This window comes from Oenanthe melanoleuca, chromosome 5, assembly GCF_029582105.1.
Source record: "Oenanthe melanoleuca isolate GR-GAL-2019-014 chromosome 5, OMel1.0, whole genome shotgun sequence".
NCBI classification, from domain to species: Eukaryota; Metazoa; Chordata; class Aves; order Passeriformes; family Muscicapidae; genus Oenanthe; species Oenanthe melanoleuca.
In genome coordinates, this window is record NC_079339.1 from 2,064,124 (window position 1) to 2,089,254 (window position 25,131).

Sequence of the window (25,131 nt, forward strand, 5' to 3'; positions counted from 1 at the left end):
CATTTATAATATAGAATGTAAAGTTCAAATGGACTGGTTGTAAATAGGGATAAATGTTTAAAAGCACACATAGGTGCCCTGGAAAACCCTACTAGCTATTTAAGGTTTTCTTTGCAAAAATGCACTCCCAAATGCATGACTTGCTGGTCCAAGTCCCCAAAGAAGCACAGTGGGTGCAAGTTAAATACAGAGCAGGGTCCCCATCCCTATTCCACCCCCAAAGAAAGAAATTGCTGCCCTGGTACCTTGCCCATGATTGTTGTCCACCAGTTACCATTCCCCAGGGAAATGTTATCAATAAATGTAGCTCAACTGAAATTCTGCACAGAAGTACTTAAGCAGGATGGACAAGCACCTCAGAATATTACACAGTATTTGCTCGTGATAAAATATCAGTGCTTGTTAGCCTGAGCAGGAAACAGACTGTATGATTTACTGTTAAAGGATAAAACTTTTAAATTCTCCTGTATAAGATGTGACTAAACTTAATTCAGGCCTCACTCTTTTTAGGGGGGAATTCAATCTCAGATTGATACACAAAAGCACATGCTTTTTTGTATGGGTACAGGATGGGTATTAAAAGGGAAGTACTGTGGAACTTTAAAATTAGCTGACAGACTTGAATTCAGGAATATTTTCTGTCACTATGCAAATGGAGGTAAGTTCTGTGCTAGTAGTCTTAGCTATTAAAAAAATTACTGATGTATTATCAGCTATATACAAAAGAAAAAAGGCATGAAGTTAGATATAACATATTTATTTGTCATTTTACTGATGTTCCCAAAATTTGGGTTTACCCCTAGAAAAGTTGTGAATAAGGTCAGCTGTGAGTTTTTTAATTTGCCAGAGAAAAGTACTGGTGTTTGTAAATAATTAAGTTTGATAATTCTGATTGATCTTTTGTCTGAGATGAAGACCCTGCACTGAGGAGGTGTCATTAGACTTCTTGCAGTCTGTCATTTCTGCACAAACTTCACAGTCAAACATTTTTCACTGCTCTTGGAGTGTACCTTTGTGCCTCTAATGCATAGAAATGTTGAGCAACTGCTGAGTTGCTGCAGCTGCTTGAACCTTGTGGTAGTACCTGTGTTTGCCTCCTAGGCTGGCCTAGAAAATGCTGGTTTTCACTTGTGAGCAGAGATTTCTGCTGCAGTCAATACTGGAAGCCAGTTCTCAAGTTCTGGCTGACTTAGTCACAGAGGTTCTGAAGTGATGTTGAGCCTTCAGAGTGGATTTTTTAAGCCTGCTGTGTCACCCTGACGACGTGTGACCAAACCAAACCAAGCACATTGCCAAGCACCATTCTCTTCCAAAGCTGGGCTAAAGTTTGGACATCTTGTCTTGGGAACCTTGGCCTGCCTTGCTGGGAGCTGCACCTTCTCAATTTAGAGGGCTTACATTATGTTTTGGTAGCAGATCTATGTTTTGTACTTTGCAAAATGTTGCAGTGTTAGTTACGTGTCACTTTTACAGAGTGCTTTGGTATTGTCATGTGCTTGGTGTTTTTGTATCAAACCTGCACTTGGCATCCTAGCTTAAAGCAGCAAAATAGAAGAAAAAAGAGCTATCTTAGATTTCTGAGGTCCCTCATGTGCTTCTATGCAAATTGAATTAGCTGAGAGCAAACATACCACTTTTAACACTATGCTTTAATTTTCTTTTAGGCATTTGCAGCATTCTGTAATGTGCTGTCTGAATGTACTCTGCAGAAAAATGCATCTAGCCTAGCAGTCATAGTCAAGTCCTGACAGTCTGGATCAAATAATTGCCTGCTGTTCATCTACTGAAGAGACTCTATGCTGCAGAAAGGTTTAGAACACTTTATCATGGGCTTCTGAATGATCAATTATAGCAGAAGGGCCCCAAAATGCTTGGTTAGAGGGGTAGGGGAGGGAAGTATCAAACTGAACAAATGTCTGCTGTCTGAAAACATAGTTCCCTACAATGTGTCTCATTTTGCATGGTGGTGGTGGGGTGCAGAAGAAAACACACTTTTCCCTGTGAAAAGCAACAGAGAAATGAGATTATTAGTACCAAACAGGGCTTTGCTGCAGAGAAGCTGTAGTTGTTCAGACTGTTCTCTAGCAAAGGGGGCAGAACTGCCAGCAGTATTTATTTGTTGTTTACAGGTGTCTGTAAAAGCACATTTCTGGTCATTTCTGGCATATGGCTCAAGGCTGACCTTTCTTTGGCAAAGCTAGGGGTCTAGCTGTGCCAGTTTCTTTTCACTGCTCTAAAATCAGAGTCTTCATCCTAAATATGTTATTTCTTAAATATGGTATTTCTTCTCAATATACTGAGAGGGGGATAGGTGGGAGGAAACTGGGAGGTCAGTTGAGTTGCATGTCTCTCTTGTTTAGGCTACAAGGGCTGTGAGTTTCTGTACTGCTTTTATGATGGGCTTCTGCATTTCATCTTCCTCCTGAGAGCTGAAAATATACCTGCCTAGGCTGCATGGGAAATGAACATTAGCACGTGACTGTTAGATTGAAATCTGACATCAGAGCAGCTCTTCTCTGTGCTAGCCCAACACCCGTGAATTTCAAATAGGAACAATGTAATGAATTCAATGAAGTCTTTACAAGTCTTTTATCTTAGAAGTGTGGCTGACTTCAAGGGGTTTTAATCCTATAATTCTGATAGCACAGTGTGTTTAGAAAAAAGGAACCAACCTCACATACAGTGTCAGTCATTTTCAATTGATCTGTAAAATTTAAATACTTCATGTAGAGCTGACCCCTCTCACCTTTCAGTGGCAGTGTCCCCTACATTTAATTTCTAAAGCATGGGAATGTGATCTGTGGTTTCATTTTCCAACTTCAGTGCATCTCTGCATAGCCAATTACTCAAGTGTGAAGTCACTTATTAAGTTATCTAAGCACTAACAGCAACTCATAGATTTAAAAGTTGCTATACAAATATTTTTGTCTTGATCCTGTTCTTTGAATAAAGGGACTATTCCTGTGGGTGGAAGTTGAGCAGGCTTAGTTTTAACCTTTGAGGGCATGAAGCTGAAATTTTGGGAAGGAGAAGAGGAACCACTTAAAAAACCCTGCTTAACATTTGTACAGTGTTTAAAAGGAAAAACAGTGTAGCATTTAAATATTCTAGAAACTTGAGGGCTGTGTAATACAAGCAGTCTCATTAGCTAGGACAGTAATTACACTCAATTTCAACTATTCTGGAAAAAGGATCCAGAGCAGTTATGCAGAACCTATCCATGAAAAGTTTTTGGATCAAGTTTTTACCAGGAAGATTTGCATTGTTCACATCATTTTGTATTAAGTTTTTGATGATCAGTCCAGATGTGTTAACTAGACATTGAGGAGGTCCTGCAGTAAAACTGCTATCTTGAAGGAAACTATTTTACCACTGAATGCTATTTTTATAGTGAGTTCTGTTTTCTCTTCATGGCCAAAAGACAGAAATCTGGGTGTTTAATTCTGTGATTCACTCTTCAGATACAGTATTTCTTTTTCTAATATTAAGTTAATATTATAGATGAGATTTCTCGGTAACTGTGATTAAGAATATCCATTCTCAAAAAAGATGGGGGAATTCCCTTGATTTCTGACAGATGTGAAAGATTTTTCAGGAGGGCAGCTGCCTATATTAGAAAAATAACTTCCCTGAACTTCAGTAGGAATACTTCATTAATTAATTAATTCAGGAATACTTGATTAATGTAAACCAAAAGCAGCTCAGTCAACATCTGAGGCAGATTATTATCCTAGTTCAGTAAATGATTGACATAATCATGTTTCTTAATGGTTTCATAGGAAATCCACTTCTGAAAGGAACCACATCCCTTCCTTTAAACATTATTTTTGTAGCACTGCAGTTGAAGTGTGCTTGGTTTGGGTTTAGAGGGTTACCTTGAGCAGGGTTTATTTTGTAATGCAGTGTACAATATACAACATCTTGTCAGCTGCAAATGGATGCTGGGATGCAGTAGCAGAGAATTACTTGTGCCTGAGCATTATTCTGCACTATTAACTTCCAGATTTCTGATTTATGGTTTCCTGGGATGAGACAGCTGGCTTGTGTGGTCAGACATGAGAGCCCCTAGGCCCTTTTGGAGGCTGAGGATCAGTCTAATGGTTTGGAGACCATTCTCTATGCTACAAATTATTGGAAAATTGTTCTTTATGTTCTAACAACAGAGGCAAAATACTAAGAACAATTTATTCTCTGCTAACAGGCCAAGCTGGTCTGGTCCTAATATTACAACAGTAAGAACATTATGCTGTATGATATTGCATGTTCTAGTACCATTTTTTACTCTTTGAATAACCTGCAGTCCTTTTCCTTAGGAGAATTGTTTAGCTGGCCTTACTGGGGAGATCCTTTATCCTTTCCATTCTGGAAAATGTGAGCCATTAATGCATGGCCATTGAATGAATTTAACCACTCAAAAGGGCAGCAGTTCTTTCTGGTCTTAAGATATCCTCATTTGGGGTACCAGCCCCTTTTGCAGTCACTGTGGAGGCTGCTTACAAATGTGTAGCTTTTTAAAAATTTGATTTTCACAGATCTCTTTAAGAAGTAAGAGCTCTTTGAAATTTCTCAGGTGTATTAACATATGCTTGGTGAATTAATAGAGATTTTTCCATAAAAATTATTTGGTAGCTGTATTTTACTGAAACAGATTCTCTAAAATACTATAATTGACAGTTTGGAAAAAGATATGCTTATCAAACTTACTCTTTAATGCCCTTTTATGCAAATCCTTTTCTTCTGAAAAGAATGTGTCTAAACTGTAGGCATGTGATGAGTATAGTGAGAAACTAATGGGGAACCCAGTTCCCCCTAAAACACCCCATTTTCTCCAGCTATAACTTCAAATGACATAGTAAATTGCCACTTCCATAAAGAATTTGAGGATAGCAAAATGAAAGCAGGAATGATTTTTTTAAAACACCTGTACATTACTGTAATGGGCACTAATTTCTGATAGACATGAAAAAAAACATGATTTCAAATTAAGAGTCTTAATAAATGAAATCTTAGGTCAGACCTTGTAAGGTGTGAGATCTGTTTAGTGGAACAATTGGGTTTTTTTCCCCTATGCCTCACATACCCTTTATTCCATGTCATCTGTTTCAGTGATCTGATTCCTGCCTTGTTTTTTTAGGTCCAAGTGTTGCAAGGAATTTCCAGCTTGGATTGTGGGGTGGAGCCTGTCTGGTGGCACTGGCAGACTGCAGTGGATCTGTGCTCCTCAGATAATGGGCTCTGGTGCCTATTATCTTATTAAATCAGCTGAAAAAAACATTAGGGGAGTGCTTGTGTCCAGTTCCATTGGCCCTGCTGAGGGACTGTTCACTTTTGAAAAGTAGTTGAGGTAGACAAATGGTGTAATTTGATTTTACAAATGAAGGGTCTCTAGCCCAATGATTTGGCTTTAGGCTTCCCTCTTAATGTAACTCTTTAACTTCAATGATCTGACCAACAGATAAGACATGCAATGTTTAATTTATCTCATTGCATTTTGTCATGTTAGAGACAACTTGCAATCCATGGGTACTATATGTGCTTTTGAATCCTATAATTTGAGAGTTAAATGATAACAAATTAATTCGAGGAGGAAAATCGCTGCTTTGCATACTTCCTAAGAACTGCAAAGGATCCCAGTAGATCTGTGAATGTTAGCTATCCAAAACACATCCTAGAACATCCCACTACTTCTGTAAATTAAAAAGGACATTGAGAAAGGAATGAGAAGCAGAAGTGAACTAAAGCACATAGGAAAAACCAAAATGCCTAATTTGGGAAGGGAGCAAGTTTTCAGGGGTGTGAATGTGGGATGGTGTTTCCTGCTGTAGCTTAAAGGGAGTGTGAAATTGAAGAGGAAATTACAAGCCACAGGGCATGTTGAAAATTGACTCTTCATTAAAATGAGATTGAGAATCTGGTTATGAAATAGAACCTGGCTAGAATGTAGTGGGTGCTTAGCATTTGTAAATTACTTCATACAGCTAATATTACATTCCATTTCATAATGGGCAAATTGCCTAAATAAAAAAGGTAATGGTTTTCCTGCTTTTGAGAACATAGTAAAGAATTGGTAGAAAAAACAGAGCAAGGAAAAAAAAGCTGGCAGTGCTTATGTGAGCTGTGTTATCTGGGAGCTTCATCAAAGAACAGCCACTTCAGTAGACTCACAGGAAGAGAAAACTTAGACATGGAGAGTTCTCTTCTTCACCCCCAGTTTCTGGGCAATTTTTTACATGTCAGAGCTGTAGGGTGGTAAAGTAACAGAGAAGTGAGGCTGTCTTTTTGTTTTGAAGAGCACAGAGTGTGCTTTTCATCATGACTTAAAGGGGCTGTTTGTGCAGCTTCACTACTAATATGTGAGATGTTTGCAGTAAAGGGGCTCCTTTAGTCAGGAAGAAGAGCAGTGCAAGAGCTAACAGGTGGGTTTGGTGTTTGAACTTAACTGCAGATTGGGGTGAGGGGTGTGTTTGGGGTTTTTTTAATGAAAGTGTGTTCTTGAAAGAAAGCAAAACTCCAAAGCAAAATGGGAAGAGATAACAGTAGGATGCTCTAGATAGGAAGAAAGAGAAAATACACATGGGAAATTGCTTCTTTTTTATAATCAGATTAAAAACAAAAGAGATGTATTTGATGTCTGAAATAAATGAAGTAGGGAGTGAATCAGTGATTGCAGTTCAGAATCATTCTTCAATCAGAAAAATCACTGAAGAGTTTTGTCACCGTAGGGTTTTTTTTAAGGCTGCCTATAAATAAGTATTTCTCTGTACACCTTCTATCTAGTCTCTTGAGAATGGTGCCAGAAAATTACGCATTCATTTCAAAATATGAACATGAAGGAAGGCCCTCCCTGCAGGACCAGGATGTCAGAATTTTTTTGTAAAGTGGTGGGGGCAGATGCTAATCCTGCAGATTTGTCTATTTGTGAAAATTCATCAAGTTGTACTAAGGTGTAAACCAAAGCACAACTGCTGGTTTTAGTAGCTCTGTCTCTGAGCTCTTATTTGTTAGTGAAGTGTTTGTTCTTTACACTAGAGTAGATATTTAGGAATTAGATAATTAGATGGGGTAGGTAGTTCTTTTGTATTCCAAACTGTATTATTAGTAGCAAAATTTATTTACTGCAATGCATTAATCTTTCATCACTTCTGGATCAAGGTTTACTGTGAGTAACAGAGAGGTTGTCCATATTCTCAGGCCTTGTGTTACTGCACTTCTGGAATGCAGTTTGCTCATACCTAAGCATTTTCTATTCATGTATTTGTATGGATTGATTCCTTTCCTGATGCATCTGAAAATTAAAGGTACCATGTCTTTCAATCTGATAGATTAAACAGAAATACATCTTCCACTTGCAGAGTTTTGTAATTGGTAATTACTTGTTTACATAGTTTTTCTAATTAAGAATGACTCTTAAGAGTGTTTAACTGGGGAATGTTACTCTGTCTGCAGAGGGGATTTCACAAGTTTTCCTTCTGCACCCTTTTCCAAAGCTGCCTGCTCTGAGCTGCTCCCTCACCACCCTCAGGCTGGTGCAGCTGGGTTCCTTTCTTTCCCAGACCTCCAGATAAATCTAGTCTTATGTTTGCAGTTTCAGAAATAGCCTTTTCAAGACTTCAGTCTAATTTTTGCAGTTAGTGCAGGGATTCTCCAGGCTGCTACCTCTGAGAGATGTTGGTAGAGTGTGTTAACTTAATATGTTTTGGTTAATTATTTCTGAAGGCTGTTGCAGGTTTTATTAAAGGCTTTGGGCAATGAGGCTGTAATGAGAATTTTCAAAAAGTTAAGAGAGTGGTGAGCAATCTTGCATATTACTGCCCATTCATGCAGTGGCTCTCTGCCACTGCCCTGTCCCCAGTTCCTGCTGCCACTTAGCTCCTTATGAAAATTGCTGCCCTTCATTTCCTAATTATCATTTTTCCTGTAGACATGACCACCCTTTTCTGTTGAAAATGGTAATGTGGCTCAGAATGTTGCTATTAAAAGTCAGCTTTCTCACTATCTGTTCAGTAAGTGCCTGTTCAGCTATTTTTGTTGCAGGATATTAACTGGTAATTGGATTTACAGAACTGCTGCTTTGCTTTATTAGCAGAGCCAATATTCTCAGTTACTGTGAAGTTTTTTTATTCTTAAATACTGTGAGCAAATTGAAAGTGTATCTAACTTTAAATATAGTGGCACCTCAAAGATGATGGGGATCAGGCAGCTGGTGGAATGTTGGGACAGAGAGGTAGTCAATGCCCAGAGCCTGGGGTTTAAGTGCCCTTAAGAGCATCCTTGAGCCTTTTGTCAGCCCTGAAGTGGGACTGGGTGATTCAGGGTGGGTTCCTTCCAACTAAAATACTCTATTCTTAGGTTTCCTCAGAAGCAGTCTGCAAAATAGTGGGGTTTTTTTGCTATTTTTTTTTGGCAGCTGTGAGTAAATCCTGTTTTTCACATGATCTATCTAGTGGAAACAACATGACTTTTGATGCCATAGTTCTGAAAGCTCTGTAAATAGTCCTTGTAAATAGGAGTTGGAGGCATTTAGTTTAGAATAATTTTAAGGAACTTTTCAAATCCCAATTTATGGCAGACTTTGAAATTGAAACATATAACCAGGTGAATGTGAAAAATTACAGTTCTGAATGAAAATATGTAGAATCTCATCTTGCTGCCTTTTGAGAAAATTAGTTTTCCCATGGCCAGTGTACTCTATCTCTTCCTTGCAAGCTTTACTAATAGCAAGATAAAAGCTGTATTTTCACAGGGAATATTAAAACTCTGAATGAAGAGAGCAGAAATAGCTAATATATCAAGCTTTATCCTGTACAAATTGTACCAAAACAATATATTACAGAAATTGCATCTGAAATCACATGCTAATGTTTTTAAGGAAAGGATTTGGAATATCTGGCACAAGTAAATATATGCAGCAGAGAAATGTGAACATATTTTGTTACACCCACTGTTCTTGACAATTGAGGAGTTGATTATTTCACTCTGACAATCAAGATGATAAAAAAAAAAAGAAAATGGTCAGCACAAATTCATTCAGTGATGATAAATTTTGTGTAGTCTGATTTTATTTTTTAAATGTTTATTTTCTTTATCTAATACCCAGTCATGTAACTGTCAATGAATATAAGTCTTTTACAATGAGTTCCCTTCAGTTAACAAACAAAAGCAATATTTCCAAATACATATATATTTACACTCTAGTTGTAGTTTTGTACTGTGAAATAGATGCTGTGTATCCTTTTTTTTTAAAAAAAACCCCAAACATTAAGGATGGTACATTCCTTTTAGTGTTTGTAACAACACCAGATTTTAGGAAAATCCTCAAAAAGGTAACACCTGTGTAGCTTTGGTGTTTCCTTCTCTCCCAGTTTGTCCCTCACCAGTTTCTGCAGTCTCAAGGGTGCAGAGTGTTTCTCCTCAGCTCCAAAAGAACTCTAAAAAACCTTGGAGAGTAGTGCAGGGGCAGTGCAGGCAGTAAAGAGAGCAAGAGGATCTATCTCACCAAGGGGAGAGCTGGAGGCACTGAATAAAGAAACAACAGATTTTCTGCTGTAGAAAGTATTTTTTCCCCTGGAAAATAACAATTGATAGAAGAAAAAAAATGGAGTTGGGATCTAGAAATAAATCAAACCATGCTAATCCTGCTTCCTTAGCTAGGAGCTTGATGGAAAGCTGAAAAGGTTAAAATAAAACAGGGATGCTCTTTAGGCTTGTGTTGCGTGTTGCCAGACAACTAGAACTAGTATTAAGTCTCTAGATTAGTAAAATCACTTGCCTTGCATAATCATGAATGATTCATGTATCTTGTAAAAGTCTGTTTAAATGGGTGAAGTGCTGTGTAATTTATGGATTAAGTTTTGCCCTTCAGTGTTTGTTATAGGGAATTTTGGGGAGAAATTTGACTCATACTACAAATCAAAGATAATACAGTAGTGACTTAAATTTCTGATTAGAGCATCAAATCTAAAGTTACTCTTTTAGCAGAACAGGTGGAATTTCTCCTTGTCAAGGTTACAAGGTGTGCTTTGCTGCAGGAATGTCCAAGCACAGCTGGTCAGACTGGGTGGTCTTTGTATAGTCTTTAATGATGGAGGGAGACACTCATCATATTTTACCTTGAGTAGGAGGTGGATTTGTGGTGGAGCCACTCCAGTGTGTCAGCCTGTGGGGGTTAGACCTGCCCCTTGAACTAAAGCAGTCAGAATAGGAATCCTGGCTGCCTTAGAAACTGGAGGATAAGCTGCTGTAAATATCTTTATAGTTGACTTTATGTTTGTCTTTTAAGGACAAAATTACAGTATTAATGTCAGTTCTTTAATGCTTTCCCACATCTCATCCCTGCCTGTGGCAGTGTGTGTCATAGGAAAACCAAGAAATGTGTGGTGGTAGGTCCTGGAGGCAGCACCTGCCCTCGCTGGGGGTGGATTTGGTGTTTGCTTGGGAGTGGTGAGCCAAGAAATGCAAACAGATTCCTGCAGGAGAGATGCTTTTCCATTGAGAGACCCACTAAGCATTGGCCAGTATTGCTTTGCTTTCCTCTTTAGACAAATCCTTCTGCTTGCCAACCTCCTAACTTCACTGGTGCCAAGACTTGTGAATTTTCAGATACCAAACCACCTGTGTGGATTTAACAAATACAGAAGGCTGACTCGAAGTCCAGATGTGGTCAGCAGCTTTTCATATATATGATAATCACAGAGAAAATATTTTGCTTTGAGTCACAGCACATGCAAATAAAGAATATACCTTCTTTTCTTAGCAAAGGAGTTTTCTTTTCAAGGTGTTTGGTTCTGGGAAGTGCATGCAGTCTAATTGATACATATTCCTTGTGCTCCATCCTTTGATGTTGCCTGGTGACAGTGCTGCCAGGAGCTACTAAACTTGCTGACACTGTTTACCTGGCTGCACCTGGGAGGCAAACTCATTTTTTGCCCTGTCTGCTTACAGCTTTTCATTCTGAGCTCTTAAAAATCATTTTTCATCTTGTTACTGAATAACTAGAGGGTGATGCCTTTTGTCAGTGGCAAAGCCATGAATTAATTATTTAATTCTCACAAAAAGAGTTCTTACTGTCTCCTATCTCACTCTGTTTAAAAAAGAAAATTAATCCTGCATATCTTGTTGAGGGTTTTACTTAGGTACAAGAGAAAGAAGGTGCAGGCAGCTGTCCTGTGTGCCAAGACATAGAAACCAAGATTCATTTGTTCTTTTTCACTCAGCCAAGGATAGCAGGAGATTTCAGGGAGTGGGAGGCATAGACTGAGAGCTCTGTCTCTAGTGAATCCTTTTCATATTATAAGAGGTGCTGAGAGACATGAAAACTTGCTGTCAAAAAATGATGAAGTAAAAATGTCTTTTTTTGTTTTTTGGACTCTTTACAAGACACAATTAGGCTTACCTTCCTGCCATCCTGGATTGTGGGGAATTCTTTCAACCTGGGTGGGATAGTGCTCCAGCTCAAGTATGGTACAGACACAAGGGTTCAGTCTGCCTTGTGTGCCAATAAAGTTTTTTTTTTCAGTATTATTTCAATTCTCTTATTTTTAACTTATCTTTTCTGGGAGTGAGAGAAATGGGGATGGCTCTTCTAAGCCTCTCAGACCCCGGATGTTGCAGAAGTAGAGGCTCAGGAAACAGGAGGTGTACTTATTTTAGATCTCCTGCACTCTCTCCTGATGCATCCATTCAAAATTCTGCTGTGCTTTAGAGTGGGAATGATCTAAAATGAAATGATGAATCCCTGGTGCAGAAGTGGTTTGCTGCATACCCTGTTCTCCTTGGGGAAATGGAGAGGTGCTTGTGTTTCACACCACAGTAAAGGCTGGGAATCCTCTAAGTAAACAAAGAGATTTCAAAGGGGAGTTTGATGTTTTACAGAAATAACAAATCCTTATTTCATTAAAGGTGCTTTATTTCAAGGCATCTTTTAGGGGTATTGCTGATTTTCCTTGTGTCATCAGGGTGTGTCTAGAGATTTCCTGGCATGCTGCCATAGCTGGGCTAACAAATCCATGCAGGATGCCACTCTGCCCTCCTCATCAGCTTTCCTTTGTCCTGAGTGAAAGGCAGCCTGTTAGCTGGGGTCTGAATTTCACCCCCTGGCCCTGTGTGTGTGTCTGAGTGAAACTGCTGAGTGTGTGTTTGCTTTGGTCCCTCCTCCAGGGGAGCTCCAGGGCTGGGGCAGCTGGGGAGAAACAGGTTCTCCATGGTTGTTATTCCCTTACTCAGCAGATTGCAGCAAAGTGCACTTGGAGAAATGAATATTCACTTATTAGCCTAGTAGTTTTGTAAATACAGTATTTTACCCTTAATTCACTAAATCTTGGTCTGGAAGCTCTGGTACCTAAATCTATATCTGCAATGAAGGCAATAGGTTTCTTGAAAGAAAAGGCTAAGTCTGGATGTTCAAACCAGAAAGTAAATTTTCCTACTGGTACCTACATTTTGAAATTGAAGAAATAAAAATAAAATAAAAAAACTGCTAATTTTGCAGCAAAGTACATTGCTTTTGTATGTTAATTAATTTTTTGCAATGTGGTGTTTTGGTGTAATTAGTTTAGGCAGACAAAGTACAAACTAGAATGCTATAGTACTGTATGAAGAATATATTCCTACAATTCTAAAATAGTTTCTTAAGTGATTTGTTGTTTTTTTTTTTCTGCTTCCCTGTAGATTAAAGCAAAAAATTATGACAAAGTGGAAAAGGTGAGTCATATTAATATATGTAATATATCTCTATAGCAAGAACAAATACCTTGTGATTGGGCTAAATCAGATTGAAAAAATGCTGTAGGTGTCATTGAATGTGAAACAGATTTAAAAAAATCACTAAAGTTGACTTCTTGTTGCTACCAAGCTCTAATCAGTGAAGTGTGCAGGGGGATTTCTCTGCTTAAATCTCTCCAGTTCCCTTGCATAGCATGGAGATGCTTTAAGCAAAAGAATGAGGAGTTTAACTTATTCTTTCTTATAAATCTCAATCATAATTACAAGGATTATTTAAAATCATTTTGTATAGCTTTAAAAGTAGAAAGCTGATTTCTGTGTCTGGAATCCTGATCACATCTTCTTGATGTATTAAACAGTTATTTCAGCGCTGCCTTATGAAGGTTTTACACATTGATTTATGGAAATGTTACCTTTCCTATGTACGAGAAACCAAGGGGAAGCTACCTAGTTACAAGTAAGTTCCCAGAGTTGCTCTGAATTGTTTCAGTTTTATGGTGAATTTCTTCTTGGTTTTTGACCAGGGGATGGGGAGGAACCTGGGTGAGAAATCTGTCTGGGGATTTTCTGTCAGAGTGCTGGGGGGTTCATATATAATCTGCATTTAGAACACATTAAAGAGCTTGCTGGGTAAAATTGGTTCCTGATAAGAGCAGTGGAGGGGCTCCCTGCAGATGGGATTGGTGCTTCAGCCAGCCTGAAACACATTTTTCCTTTTGGTCCTTGCCCTCACTGTCCTGATTAGAGTCTCCACAAAATTTAGCACTGGTTCCAGCTGACACCAGCAGCAGCAAAAAGTTCAGGAATTGGGGAAAGTTTTAGAATGCATAAAAAAAGTCATAAAATACAGGGTGTCAGAATTTTGGGATATGTTAATCTTCATCCCTTTTCAGTTATTGCATTTTGCTTATTTGTATTCCTGTGGGTTGAGTTTCAAAAAATACCAGTGACTTCCAGCATCTATAAACTATTTCTTCCCCAGCCCACCATAATTTCTTTGCACTATAACTGGCAAAATAAGTGATGAATTAACAGAGAAAATAAGCAAGGGGTTTTAATTTATTTTTACAAGACTGCTTTGAAACAATTTTAGAAGTGTCAGTTTATTCAATTTGCCTTTCCTCTGTTTCTCCTGTTGATGTGGTCAAGGAGGTAATAAAGTACTGAAGTGTGTTTGAGTAAAGGAAACTAGGAGAATAGTTGGGGAGAGAAAAAATAGTTTTCACTGAAACTCAACCAAGGAAATTCTGTGAACATTTTAAATTTGAGGAGCAATACTTTGAATCTGAGGGAAATAAGAAATCATGTGAAGTATTCTGGGCAGTTTTCACACACTCCTAATTGTCCCAGTCTTTTGGGGTTCCTGGAGAATTAAAGAAAGGTTTGGGGAACTCTGAGGGGAAAAAATAAGAAACTGTGGGTGCATTTGTCAGCTCAGAAGATGTGGAGAGCAGTTGGTTTCTTCTCAACTTCATGTAGTATTTATGATTTCCACTGACTTAGGGTGGGCAAGGAACTGTTAAAATACTGGATTGCCACCAACAACTTTAAATAATTCTTGAATAAAACAAACAGCTAAAACAGAATATAAATACAGAATTTAAAGCTATCTGAATACAAATTTTTGCTCTCAGCTATTGAATGATATTTCTCATTCCTTGGTGTTTGGTTAGAATTTGCTGCACAAAAGAAGACTCTTAAATAAAGAATTTTGAAAATACTAAACACTTGTTTTATGGTCTTTGTGGTTCTTTTCCTCAGAGAAAAAATGGCTCAGGCATATGATTTTGCTCTGGATAAGATTGGCATGGAAATCATGTCATACCAGGTATGTTTCCTTACTCAAAACACATTTTATTTCTACCTTTATGACAAGTACAGCTAACCATTGGTTTCACTATATGTAATATTTTTTCTCACCTAGATCTGGGTGGATTACATCAATTTTTTGAAAGGCGTGTAAGTACCTCCAAATTCCCTTTTTGAAGCTGAGTTAATGCCATGCTGATGTTGCTGCCAGCTGTGAGCTGCCCTGGCTGACATTGCTCTCTCTCCCACTGTTTAGAGAAGCAGTAGGATCCTATGCAGAGAACCAGAGGATCACAGCTGTCCGTAGGGTTTACCAGCGTGGCTGTGTCAACCCCATGATAAACATAGAGCAGCTCTGGAGAGATTATAACAAATATGAAGAGGTAACCAACAATGTGATTCTTTGTGGCATTCAGAATTATCTTGTGATCAAATATGGTGCCCCAGGTGTATCCACTAAACAAGTGTGTATAAACACATTTTTATGTGTAGTGTGTGTCAGCTCCTGTGGCAAAACTCTACAGGTATCCAAGTGATTTTTAAATTTCTTTCAAAGACTCTCCATGAGAAACATTTGACTGTCCCATTTCCCAGCTGGCCCAGGGGAATTGCTGGTGGGTGAGTGAGCATCACTGTCCTCAGTGATGGAGCAGGATCAGCCCAGTGGCAGTGAGGGCTTGTGTCCCCTCCTTTCACTTGGAGTCAAATGGGGTCAGATGGCATTAGCTGGGATGGTTTGGATGCTGGGATGGTTCCTGCACAGCATTAAGTTTCATGGTGTCAGTGCTTAAAAATGCTCCTCACCATCCTTCACCTGAAGCCTCTCCAGCACCCCTTCAGCTGATTCTGCTCCCACACTGTCTTCAGCTCAGCTCACTGCCCTTTAGGCCAGTTTGTAGCTGCACCTTTAGAGTGTATTGTTAAACACACCTGTGACAGCTGGTGACCAGCCAGCCCTGGTGTGAGTGCAGGGCTGGTGCAGATTCCTCGTGCTCAGCACTGCCAGGCAGGGATGCTCATACACCCTGGTCCTGCTGGCTGTGCACAGGCATGGGCACTGTGGGTCACAGCCCTGAGCAGGAAGGAAGGGCCAGGTTCTCTTTCCTTGTTAGTTATGCAAGTTGTGAGCTTGGTGCCCTCATTAACAAGGCTATGGTGCTTAGCTGGTGGGGAACTCTTGGTGGGAAAAGCTCTGGGTGGGAGAACTCCAGGCATCCCCAGTGTGCACCGTGACAGCTCATTGCCCACAGGTATTTGGGGACACCACAGGTTGCCTGCTCTCACCAGGGAGGATACCCAGCACACACCTTCCCCAGTGCAGGAAATCCCCAACTTCCCCATAAACCACCCCTTCCCTCCCACACAGCAAGCCAAGGCTTTCACTGCTGGTTCCTCCTGCTTTCATTATAAGTATATATTTGGAGAGGCCAGACCTGCCCAGTTTGCAGCTGAGGCAGCTCTGGCTGATACCTGGATGCCCAGGCAGTCCCTTGGGCTGTTCCCACTGCTGGAAGCTGAGGGCCAGCTCAACACAGGGATCTGCCTGTGCTGTTCTCTACTCTGACCTCAAGGGGAAGAGCTGCTGCTCAGGGTGTCCTGGCACAGGGAAATGCTCCTCCCCAGAAGAGCTCTATGGGGGGAGGTGGTTCCCCATGTCAGCTCCCAACAGCACAGACCTCGTGCAGCTCTCAGTGTGGAAAGTTAATGGCCATTTGCTGTAATTCGAGCTCAGCTGTAGCCCCCAGGCAGCAATACCAGCCTGTCAGTCACCAGCCTGTAATTAACTAAATGATCAAAAGTGGGAGAGCTCTTAGGGAGACGTGTCTCAGGGACAAAGTGGCAATCCAGCTCCCAAAGCTGTGTGGCTGCTGAGCTGGGAGTGCATCCCAGGAGAGTCCTGCTGCATCCTCAGGCTGGTCCTGGGTGAGCTGGGCAGTGCTGGGTTGGTGTGCCACATGGCCCAGTCTGCTCTCCCAGACAGTGCCTTTGCTCTTTCCTGTACTGAAGGACAGAAGGCAAAGCTTCCTTTGCTTCCCAGCTCAGGTGCCTCTTTGGACTGGGACTGAAAGCTGTGCACATCTTCTGCAGAGTCTTGGCAGCCACAGCAGCAAAATCCACCCAGGCCCAGGCATCAGCCCAAGGGTGGCTGCTTTTCCTGCCCAAGAGCAGTTCCTTGAGGCTTTGTTCTTCCCAGGACCCTGTGCCAGGCCTGGCTGCCCCCACAGCACACGTGTGCAGTCCTGGAGGGATCACACAGAGCTCACACATCCCAGGTCCCAGCTGACAAAGGCACACCTGTGGCAGAGTGTGTTGCATAGAGCCTCTGCTAAGAGCTGTCAGTAACTTCAGGAACAGAGGAGAGGGCAGAGCTTTGAGCCTGGAGATCAATCTCTGGTACTCCTTGTACAAAAAAATCAAATTGCTCATGTGCTCTCAGTCAGGGAGCTGTCACTGGCCATCATTTAAGGGCAAAATTGTAAATCACAAATACATTCTTCCCACTTTCACCCACAGTAGTTCATGTATTTTTGAAAGTGATTAAAAATAAGCTTAGGTCACTTGAATTTAGTAGTGAATTTATCTTCTGATATAAGTTTTTGCCCATATATTTATTAGGTGAAATATTTTTGGATTGGTATTTTAAAATAACTTTGTCCTTGCTCACTTTTACATCCCCTTTCAAGCTCTTTCCTGTATAAAATAAGATTCAGTATGGCCAAAGTGAAATTGCACATTCCCAATTCCTTTTTTCACCCTTCTCCAGGGCATCAATATTCACTTAGCCAAGAAGATGATCGAGGACAGGAGTAGAGATTATATGAATGCACGACGTGTGGCAAAGGTACAACCTTCTGTTGACTTTTCTTTGTTCTGTTTAATTCTACAAACCACCATTAAACTTGGTTCTTACTTCAAATCAAAGCCAGGTTTGTTTCAGCAAGCATAATCCAAAGTAAGCATGGGATGTGTTGGAATGGTTTGTGTTTCAGGAGTATGAGACGGTGATGAAGGGGCTGGACCGCAACGCTCCCTCCGTGCCCCCCCAGAACACCCCCCAGGAGGCTCAGCAGGTGGACATGTGGAAGAAGTACATCCAGTGGGAAAAGAGCAACCCTCTACGAACAGAGGATCAAACTCTCATAACAAAAAGAGGTAGTTACATCAGATGCCATGCCAAGGCACAAAGAGTTGTGTTTCTCAGCTCCAGCTTAAGTCGTGGTTTGATGTTCGGGGCTTGTGCTGGAGTAGAAGTTGATTGAGTTTCTTGAATTCTGTGGGTGTTGTTTAATAAAAAAAGAATCTAGATTTTGGTAAAGCCAAGCTGAAAGGAACTGCCACTGAACCTGCAGTGCAGGTTAGGAAACAATAGATTGCAGCCTGATTTTGTGGCTGACTTTGAGTGAGCTGTGCTTGTTCCTCTGTGGACAAGGCAAGTTTAAGTGCTGGTTATGGTTCATAAAGTTCCTGGCAATATAAAAAAACTGCAGTAGTGACCATTGTATTCAAAGCCAGTTAGTGTTAGTGTTGTCTGATTTATTTGATGAATTTTGCATTCATCAAATTAGGGTTGTTGCAATGGTGGTGCCATTTCCAAGGAGTGATTCCCACCTGTTTTGCCCACAGTGATGTTTGCCTATGAGCAGTGTCTCCTGGTGCTGGGCCATCACCCAGACATCTGGTATGAAGCAGCTCAGTACCTGGAGCAGTCCAGCAAGCTGCTGGCTGAGAAAGGGGTAAGCAGCTTGCCACTGGCTTTCTCTTATTTCCAGGAGGGGGATGTGAAAAATAGTTGTGACATGTTCAGAATTTTCAAGAGGGGGGAATTCAAAATTTTAAGAAATAAAAATGTCTGCATTTTAGATAAGAATTGTGAAAAATTGTTTCAATCTCGGCCAGTTTTAGGCTTGGGGGATTTTTTTGGGTCTGGTTTTGTGGTTCCTTAAGTACTGGGGAGATAATTTTCTCTTTATTGGAACACTGAATGGAAATTCACTGGGGCTTGTACACACAGAAGATATTCCATAAATTGGCCTTCATTGTCACAGATGCTGAACAATTGTATTATTATACTTATTTTAAACAGGACATGAACAATGCTAAGCTTTTCAGTGATGAGGCTGCTAATATTTATGAAAGAGCGATCAGCACTTTATTAAAGAAGAATATGCTTCTTTATTTTGCATATGCAGATTATGAAGAGGTGAGCAAAAACAGTGGTGTACTGACATTAAAATCCAAATACATCTCCTGTTCATAATGTCATTTATTAGAAACATACTGAGTACACAAAATTCTATAGAATTAATTTAGGGATTCTTCTAGCCTTATTCTCCTTCAGTGTTTCTGAGACAGAGCTGACAAAATGGAGAGGAAAAGCCCATAGTATGAGCTACAAAAATCTTGAAAATCAACTATCTTTCCATTTCAATATTGGCTATATTTCTGAAATTATCAGATTGCAGATTTCCAATTCCCAGAGCATCAGCCCTTTTAAAATGGGCATAAAGGGCACCTTTCCTGTCTGATTCTTGGGGAGTTGATGTTTGTATTGGCACAGCTGTGACAGAAGATGGGAGCCACCTTTGCTGCAGCTCTCTGGAGCTCTTTCCCCAGGCCACCACCTCCCTGTGCAGTGCCCCAGTGGTGTTTATTCCACCAGGAATAAAGGCTGTTTCCCACTGGTCACATGAGGGCTGTTCAGTCCTCTGTGGAGTGTATTTTGCCCACTTATTTTATCATGAGAGAATCTTTGCAGGAAAAACTTCAGGATAACAGGGGAGGAAAAAAGCCTTTGCCTTTAAAAGAAAAATCCTTCCTTGGTTTCAGTGCAGCCTCCTGTATGCTGTCCTGGTTTTTCAAGGCTGCACAATACAGCTGGCAGGGAACAGAAGGGACTATTGGAAATGTGTAGGTTGGAGGGTTAAGAAGGAGGTTTTCCTACCTATCTGCACATTACTTTAGAGGTAAATACAATAGCACAGGTAGATACAGTCTTTTTATACCAACCACGTCCAATGGCAGTTCTGCTGCAGTATTACTACATTAGAAAAAGACTTCAGAGACTCCTGAAAAATGTGTAGGTAACCATTAGTGGGAAATTAATGTGGGAAGTAAAAAATGTCTGCACAAGAGAGAATATGTATCTGAGCAAAGGGACTGACATACACAGGGTTCAGCCAGGGAAAAACAGAAACAGGAGAATGTCTTCAGCTTGAGTTTTGCCCTGTGGGAGGGTCTGGCAGGAGCTGGTGAGCAGTGTGTGTGTGTTTGCCTTTGCTCAGAGCCGCATGAAGTATGAGAAGGTGCACAGCATCTACAACCGGCTCCTGGCCATCGAGGACATCGACCCCACCCTGGTAAGGCCATCTCAGAGCCTCCCATCCCTGTCACCCACAGCATGCACAGGCTGGGCAGCTACTCACAGCACTGCCTTGGGCCACAGGGCTCATGGAGCAGGTGGAGAGGCACAAGTGCAGCCTTTAATCCATTGAAATGCACTGAGTCGTGTGCACTTTCCTCCTCTGTCTCTTTCACAGCAAGGAGTGAAGATAAAAGATATAAAACATTTCATAACCATCCTGTGGCCATGTAGTTTGCAGATGAGTCTGTAATGCACCAGTGCTGCTGTTCCTCTGCTGAAGTGACACACTAAACACTGTCCATGTGCCACCTGTGGCAGTGCTGAACAAGTGGTGTCAGAAGTCACCTGCCCTCAAAAAGTTGTCTAGTTTATTTAAACAGACACAACAAAGCATGGGCAGGCAAAAGAGGGTGTGAAGTCTAACACTAAACAACAGGTCAGTGTCAGAGGAGAGGTAACCATTTACTGACACTTGCCAGTCTTCAGAGACACATCCTAATGCTTCCCAAAGGCACATTTTGTGGGAAACCATGGACCAGTTCCTCTTGCTTGAGGAATGCTGCTATTTGTGATCTAATTCAGAATGAAGGAAAGTTGAATCCCAAAGAAATGCTAATCACAAATTGGCTGCTAAATTAAGTAGTGCATTCATTATTTCCTTGATCAGGTATAAATACTTGCAGGCAGGATGATTTGTATCTTGGATTGTGCAATGTACAGTAAAATGCTTCATCAGGCCTTTTGGCTGTTCCTTGGCTTTATGGGCACCTTAACTTTATTGGAAAGTTACCATTTTCACAGCAAGCCTTGAGTTCTCTGAAGGCACCAGCTTAGGTGAAGTGTTAACTACTGTCTTTTCATGGGATCAGCCTTAGGTGTATTCCATTTTTTAATTAAAAAAAAAATATCTACAAAAAGGTTTGCCTGGGTATTTAAAGCAGAACAACAGGGAGGCACAGAACAGCCTTGTGGCTATCACAATTCATTTGCTGTATTTTGTGAGTCAAGATGATTTCAGATAATGACATCCTGGTATTCTCGGTTAGCTCTGATGCTCTTTAAACCTTGATGTGCCCCTCAGGTTTATATCCAGTACATGAAATTTGCCAGGAGAGCAGAAGGCATAAAATCCGGCAGGACGATATTTAAGAAAGCCAGAGAGGATGCCCGGACCCGCCACCATGTCTATGTCACTGCAGCTTTAATGGAGTATTACTGTAGTAAGGTAATCCCAGCTGCTCACCCTCATCCCAAACAAGTGGCAGGAGGCTGCACAGCTCACTGAAGCTAATAACTTTTTTTTTTTTTTTTTTTTCCCCTCAATGTTTGCAGGATAAGTCTGTGGCCTTTAAGATTTTTGAGCTAGGGCTGAAAAAATATGGGGACATTCCAGAATATGTACTGGCATATATCGACTACCTTTCCCACCTTAATGGTAAGCTTTAAGCTTTGAGAGGTCTAATGAAGCATTACTCTGTGAGTTTAGGTCCAGGCCAAGTCCTTGGTGTTTAAATTCTTCTTGGAGCTCAGCAGTTAATCTGAACACAAAACCTGCTGGTTTGTCCAGAAGTACAGTGACACTAAATCTGGTTTCTGCTGGAGGGTGGAGAGGGAACTTTCCAAATTGGAACTCCCTGGCAGTGCAGGAGTCTTACAGCATCTGCTGTGAACAGAAGGACACTGAGGAACCTGAATCCTGAGGAAAAAGATCTAAAGGAGTTCACAGTCAGCATGAGAGGAGTGAGGGATTAGCTGGTCCTGATGGAATGAATTTAAACTCACTCTCCCCAAGTAGATGAGATGGGCAAGACAGAAAATCAGCACTGGGCATATCAGTCATGCTTGGAGGGTGCTGGGGAGCTGCAGTGGAAGGAGCAGGGCCCAGGGGCTGGGGAGACCTGGGCAGCAGCTGGAGGGGTTGTGGAAGGGCTCTGGGTGGCATTCCCTGAATGGCCTTCTTCCAAAGGAAACTCAGGCTGCTTGTGGATTCTGCAGCACCAGGCACCATTCATCTCCTGTCAGACTGCAGTACTGGGTGTTTCAGGCACTGGGAGTTGAAAGATTTTGAGGGTTTTTTCTCCTGTGACCTGAGAGGTTTTATCCAAGTTAAAGTAGATTTAATTTTGCACTAAGTTCTTGTGGGTCTATGTGAATATTAACAGTACCTTTCTCTAGGTTGCCATGAGAAAATATTATCTTAAATCTCACTAGTTTATTGCTCTATTTTAATAACCCAGCAGAACTCCTGAAGCCCAGGAGAACTAATTTCTGAACTGTGAGTGTAAGAGGTGGTGCAATGCACAGGGCAGGAGTTGGCAGTTTTAGGAACAAGCCCACCAACCTCTCCATCCCCCAGCTGCCAGTGTGCAAAGACTGACTGCTGCTGGGAGCAGGTATAATAATTTTGGGAGGACTTCTGAGAAAGCATATTAATATTGCCCTGATTTAAAAGGGAAATAATGAATCAAAAGACCAAATTTAAATTTACCAACATATGCTATTGAGATAATTAAAGAAAATGGATAAAACCCCCAGAAATCCTGAAGAGATGCCAAGCATCAGCTGTGCTGTTATAAAAGAACCTGTATTAGGATCAGTTTGTTGCTATCAATAAAAACAGACTCCCAAAGAACAAATTCACATTGGAATTGAACATCAGTGAAGTTTTATGTGGGCACTCAGATCTCTTTTTATACTTACTGAAATTCAAATCCATCAAAGTCAGCCTTATACTTAATTCAATGTAACATCTCTTTGAATGGATGTTTTTTAACTTGTCTTTAATATATTTTACTCAGTGTGATTTTTTTCTTTGTGTTTTTAAAGAGGACAACAATACAAGAGTTTTGTTTGAGCGTGTTTTAACTTCAGGGAGCCTTCCACCTGAGAAATCTGGGTATGTCTGCAAAAGCAGTTTCACTGCACTGGAAAAGATACATAACCACTTTCAACCATAAATATCCCAAAGAAATTAGAAACATGAAGAGCAGGACAAAAATTAGGTACAGGTGTTCCTTCCCCTCTTCATGCTGTCCAAAATAGCAACAACTGTGACAGATTTGGGAAAGTCCCTATCCCACTTCTAGTGAAATTCATTTATTTATTAACTTTAAAACCTCACTGATGCAGGATTGTTGGGAATAGAATGCAAAATCCTCTTGTACAGTAAGGATTCAGAGGTCTGAGTTGAGAAGGTGAGTCAGGAATTTGTTGAGGAGGGTGCTGAGCATCTCCCAGCCACGAAAATAAAATAGGGAAAGAACCAGAGAGGACTTGGATTGCCATATTTTCATTGCTACTTTTAAAGTTTCTTTCTCAAAAAAAAAAAAAAAAAAAAAAAAAGCTCACCAAAGCCTTGCAGTCTGAGGATTCACTTCACCCTTATTATTCTGGTAGACAAAAGCATCAAAACTGAGGGATCAAATATGGCACTGCTGTGCACATCCATTCTGCACTTCAGTTCTGATCTTTTGTGAGAAATACTTTCATGCCCAATTTGAAAGTGAGAAAACACAAGAACTTAAAGCTTAGGTTCTTGAAAGGTGAACTCCAAAGCTAAAATGAAAGTTGAATCAAGCCCAGAAATATGGTCAGAAATTGCTGAAGTTATAGATGAGATTTTCCATGGAGAAATCAGCAGTAACTATTTATATGTTTTGGGCTGTAGAAAATTCTGCAGCACTGCTGTGTTCTTGCCAGCTAGAATATCTAGTATGATCTAGAGGAACTAGTTCATAATGCATGGTAAAAAGTCCCTCCCAGATCAGCATCAGAGTGAAGCTCTGTGTGCTGGATGAGCAGAGTGTTTGACAAAAGCTCACCTCAAATGCTGAAGTCCTTGACAGCAGAAATCCTTTCCTTTCTGTAAGAAATTCCTTTGCAGTCCACCAGGCTGAAAGCTCTTACAGAAATGCAGAAGGCACTGGGAGGGCAATGCCTATTTTGGGTAAATAACAGAAATGGCCATGCACTCCCAGGTGGCCTCCTTTGGGTCTGACCTCCTGGGTGTTTTTAATTGGGTTGTGCTCAGCAATCCTTCCTCCTTCAGTAACTCTCAGTGTCCCTGCTCTGTTCCAGGGAAATCTGGGCTCGCTTTTTAGCCTTTGAAAGTAACATTGGGGATCTGGCCAGCATCCTGAAAGTGGAAAAAAGGAGGTTTACAGCATTCAAGGAAGAATATGAGGGCAAAGAAACAGCTCTGCTGGTGGACAGGTACAAGTTCATGGATCTGTACCCTTGCTCTGCCAGTGAGCTGAAGGCCCTTGGTTATAAGGTGAGTAAGAACAGTTCACTGTTGTTCCTTTCAGTCCTAGGAATCTTGAGCAATTCCTTGTTTAGGGCTTGCCTTACAGTCCTTCCCCTTGCTAGAAAAGCAGGTAAAACAGAACCATCAGTAACAGCTGCAGCTTTGGGTATTCCTGGTGACCTCTCATCTTCCCATGGAGAGGTTAATGCCATCACCATGCAGCTGCAGGCCTCCACTTCACACCTGAGCTCCTTCAAAAACCAAAATTCTTTGGGAAATGTGTAGGATCAGGTGGGATATGTATCTGTGTGGGATATGGCTGGCTGTCCTTCTGCTCTGAGGTGGCAGAGCTCCCCTGACTTCACTGGGAAACACATCAGACCCCACGTGCTGCATTCCCAATGTTTGCTGTGAATGGCTGAGGAAAGCTCTTGACAGGGATCAGTGGCTGCCTTTTTTTCCAGTTGTTTCTTAGGGCTCAAGTGCTTTGGTGCTGCCATGTGGAGTTCAAAGTCTGGGCCAGACCCCTGTATCTGGTGGTCTCCTGTTTTGTTTCTAACCACTTGCATTTTCACTGTTTATGTCATTTAACACTTTGGGGAATCATTAGAACAGAACAGGATGTTGGTTTACATTTTTCTAAGGCTGCCAGAGAAGCAGAAACAGCTGATTGCCATTTGCATGGACAGGAAGAAAGCCTTCAATCCATGCCTCTAAAACAGTGCCTCAGCTTCTGCTTACTTCCTACACAGAAAAATAATTCATGAAAAATACAGATGCCAAAGTTAACAAAGCAGCTGAATTGCTGGCCATCACAGAGCTGAAAAATAATCTGATAGGTGGCAATTAGATTCACATTGAGCCACTGTATACTTGTCTTTGAATGCAGTGGGGGCAAAGTTATTTTGAAGTTAGATGAAGCTTCCAAGCAAGTACATTTTGCTAAGTGCTTGCAGAGCAGTGTGTACCTAGGGTGGTGCAGCCCTGGGCTGAT

At 40.9% G+C, this 25,131-nt stretch overlaps 1 protein-coding gene across 1 annotated transcript in view; it reads left to right on the forward strand.

Moving 5' to 3' along the window:
* Window positions 1–25,131, forward strand: part of CSTF3 (cleavage stimulation factor subunit 3) — a 36,570-nt gene that overhangs the window by 8,592 nt on the left and 2,847 nt on the right. The window contains exons 2-15 of the mRNA XM_056493917.1: window positions 12,667–12,699; window positions 13,080–13,177; window positions 14,482–14,548; window positions 14,645–14,679; window positions 14,786–14,912; window positions 17,294–17,371; window positions 17,520–17,682; window positions 18,154–18,263; window positions 18,614–18,730; window positions 19,812–19,886; window positions 20,973–21,116; window positions 21,224–21,326; window positions 22,718–22,787; window positions 23,969–24,164. Of these exons, the coding sequence (XP_056349892.1) occupies window positions 13,098–13,177; window positions 14,482–14,548; window positions 14,645–14,679; window positions 14,786–14,912; window positions 17,294–17,371; window positions 17,520–17,682; window positions 18,154–18,263; window positions 18,614–18,730; window positions 19,812–19,886; window positions 20,973–21,116; window positions 21,224–21,326; window positions 22,718–22,787; window positions 23,969–24,164 (1,365 nt within the window). The 5' untranslated portion in view covers window positions 12,667–12,699; window positions 13,080–13,097. The remainder of the gene's footprint in view (window positions 1–12,666; window positions 12,700–13,079; window positions 13,178–14,481; window positions 14,549–14,644; window positions 14,680–14,785; window positions 14,913–17,293; window positions 17,372–17,519; window positions 17,683–18,153; window positions 18,264–18,613; window positions 18,731–19,811; window positions 19,887–20,972; window positions 21,117–21,223; window positions 21,327–22,717; window positions 22,788–23,968; window positions 24,165–25,131) is intronic.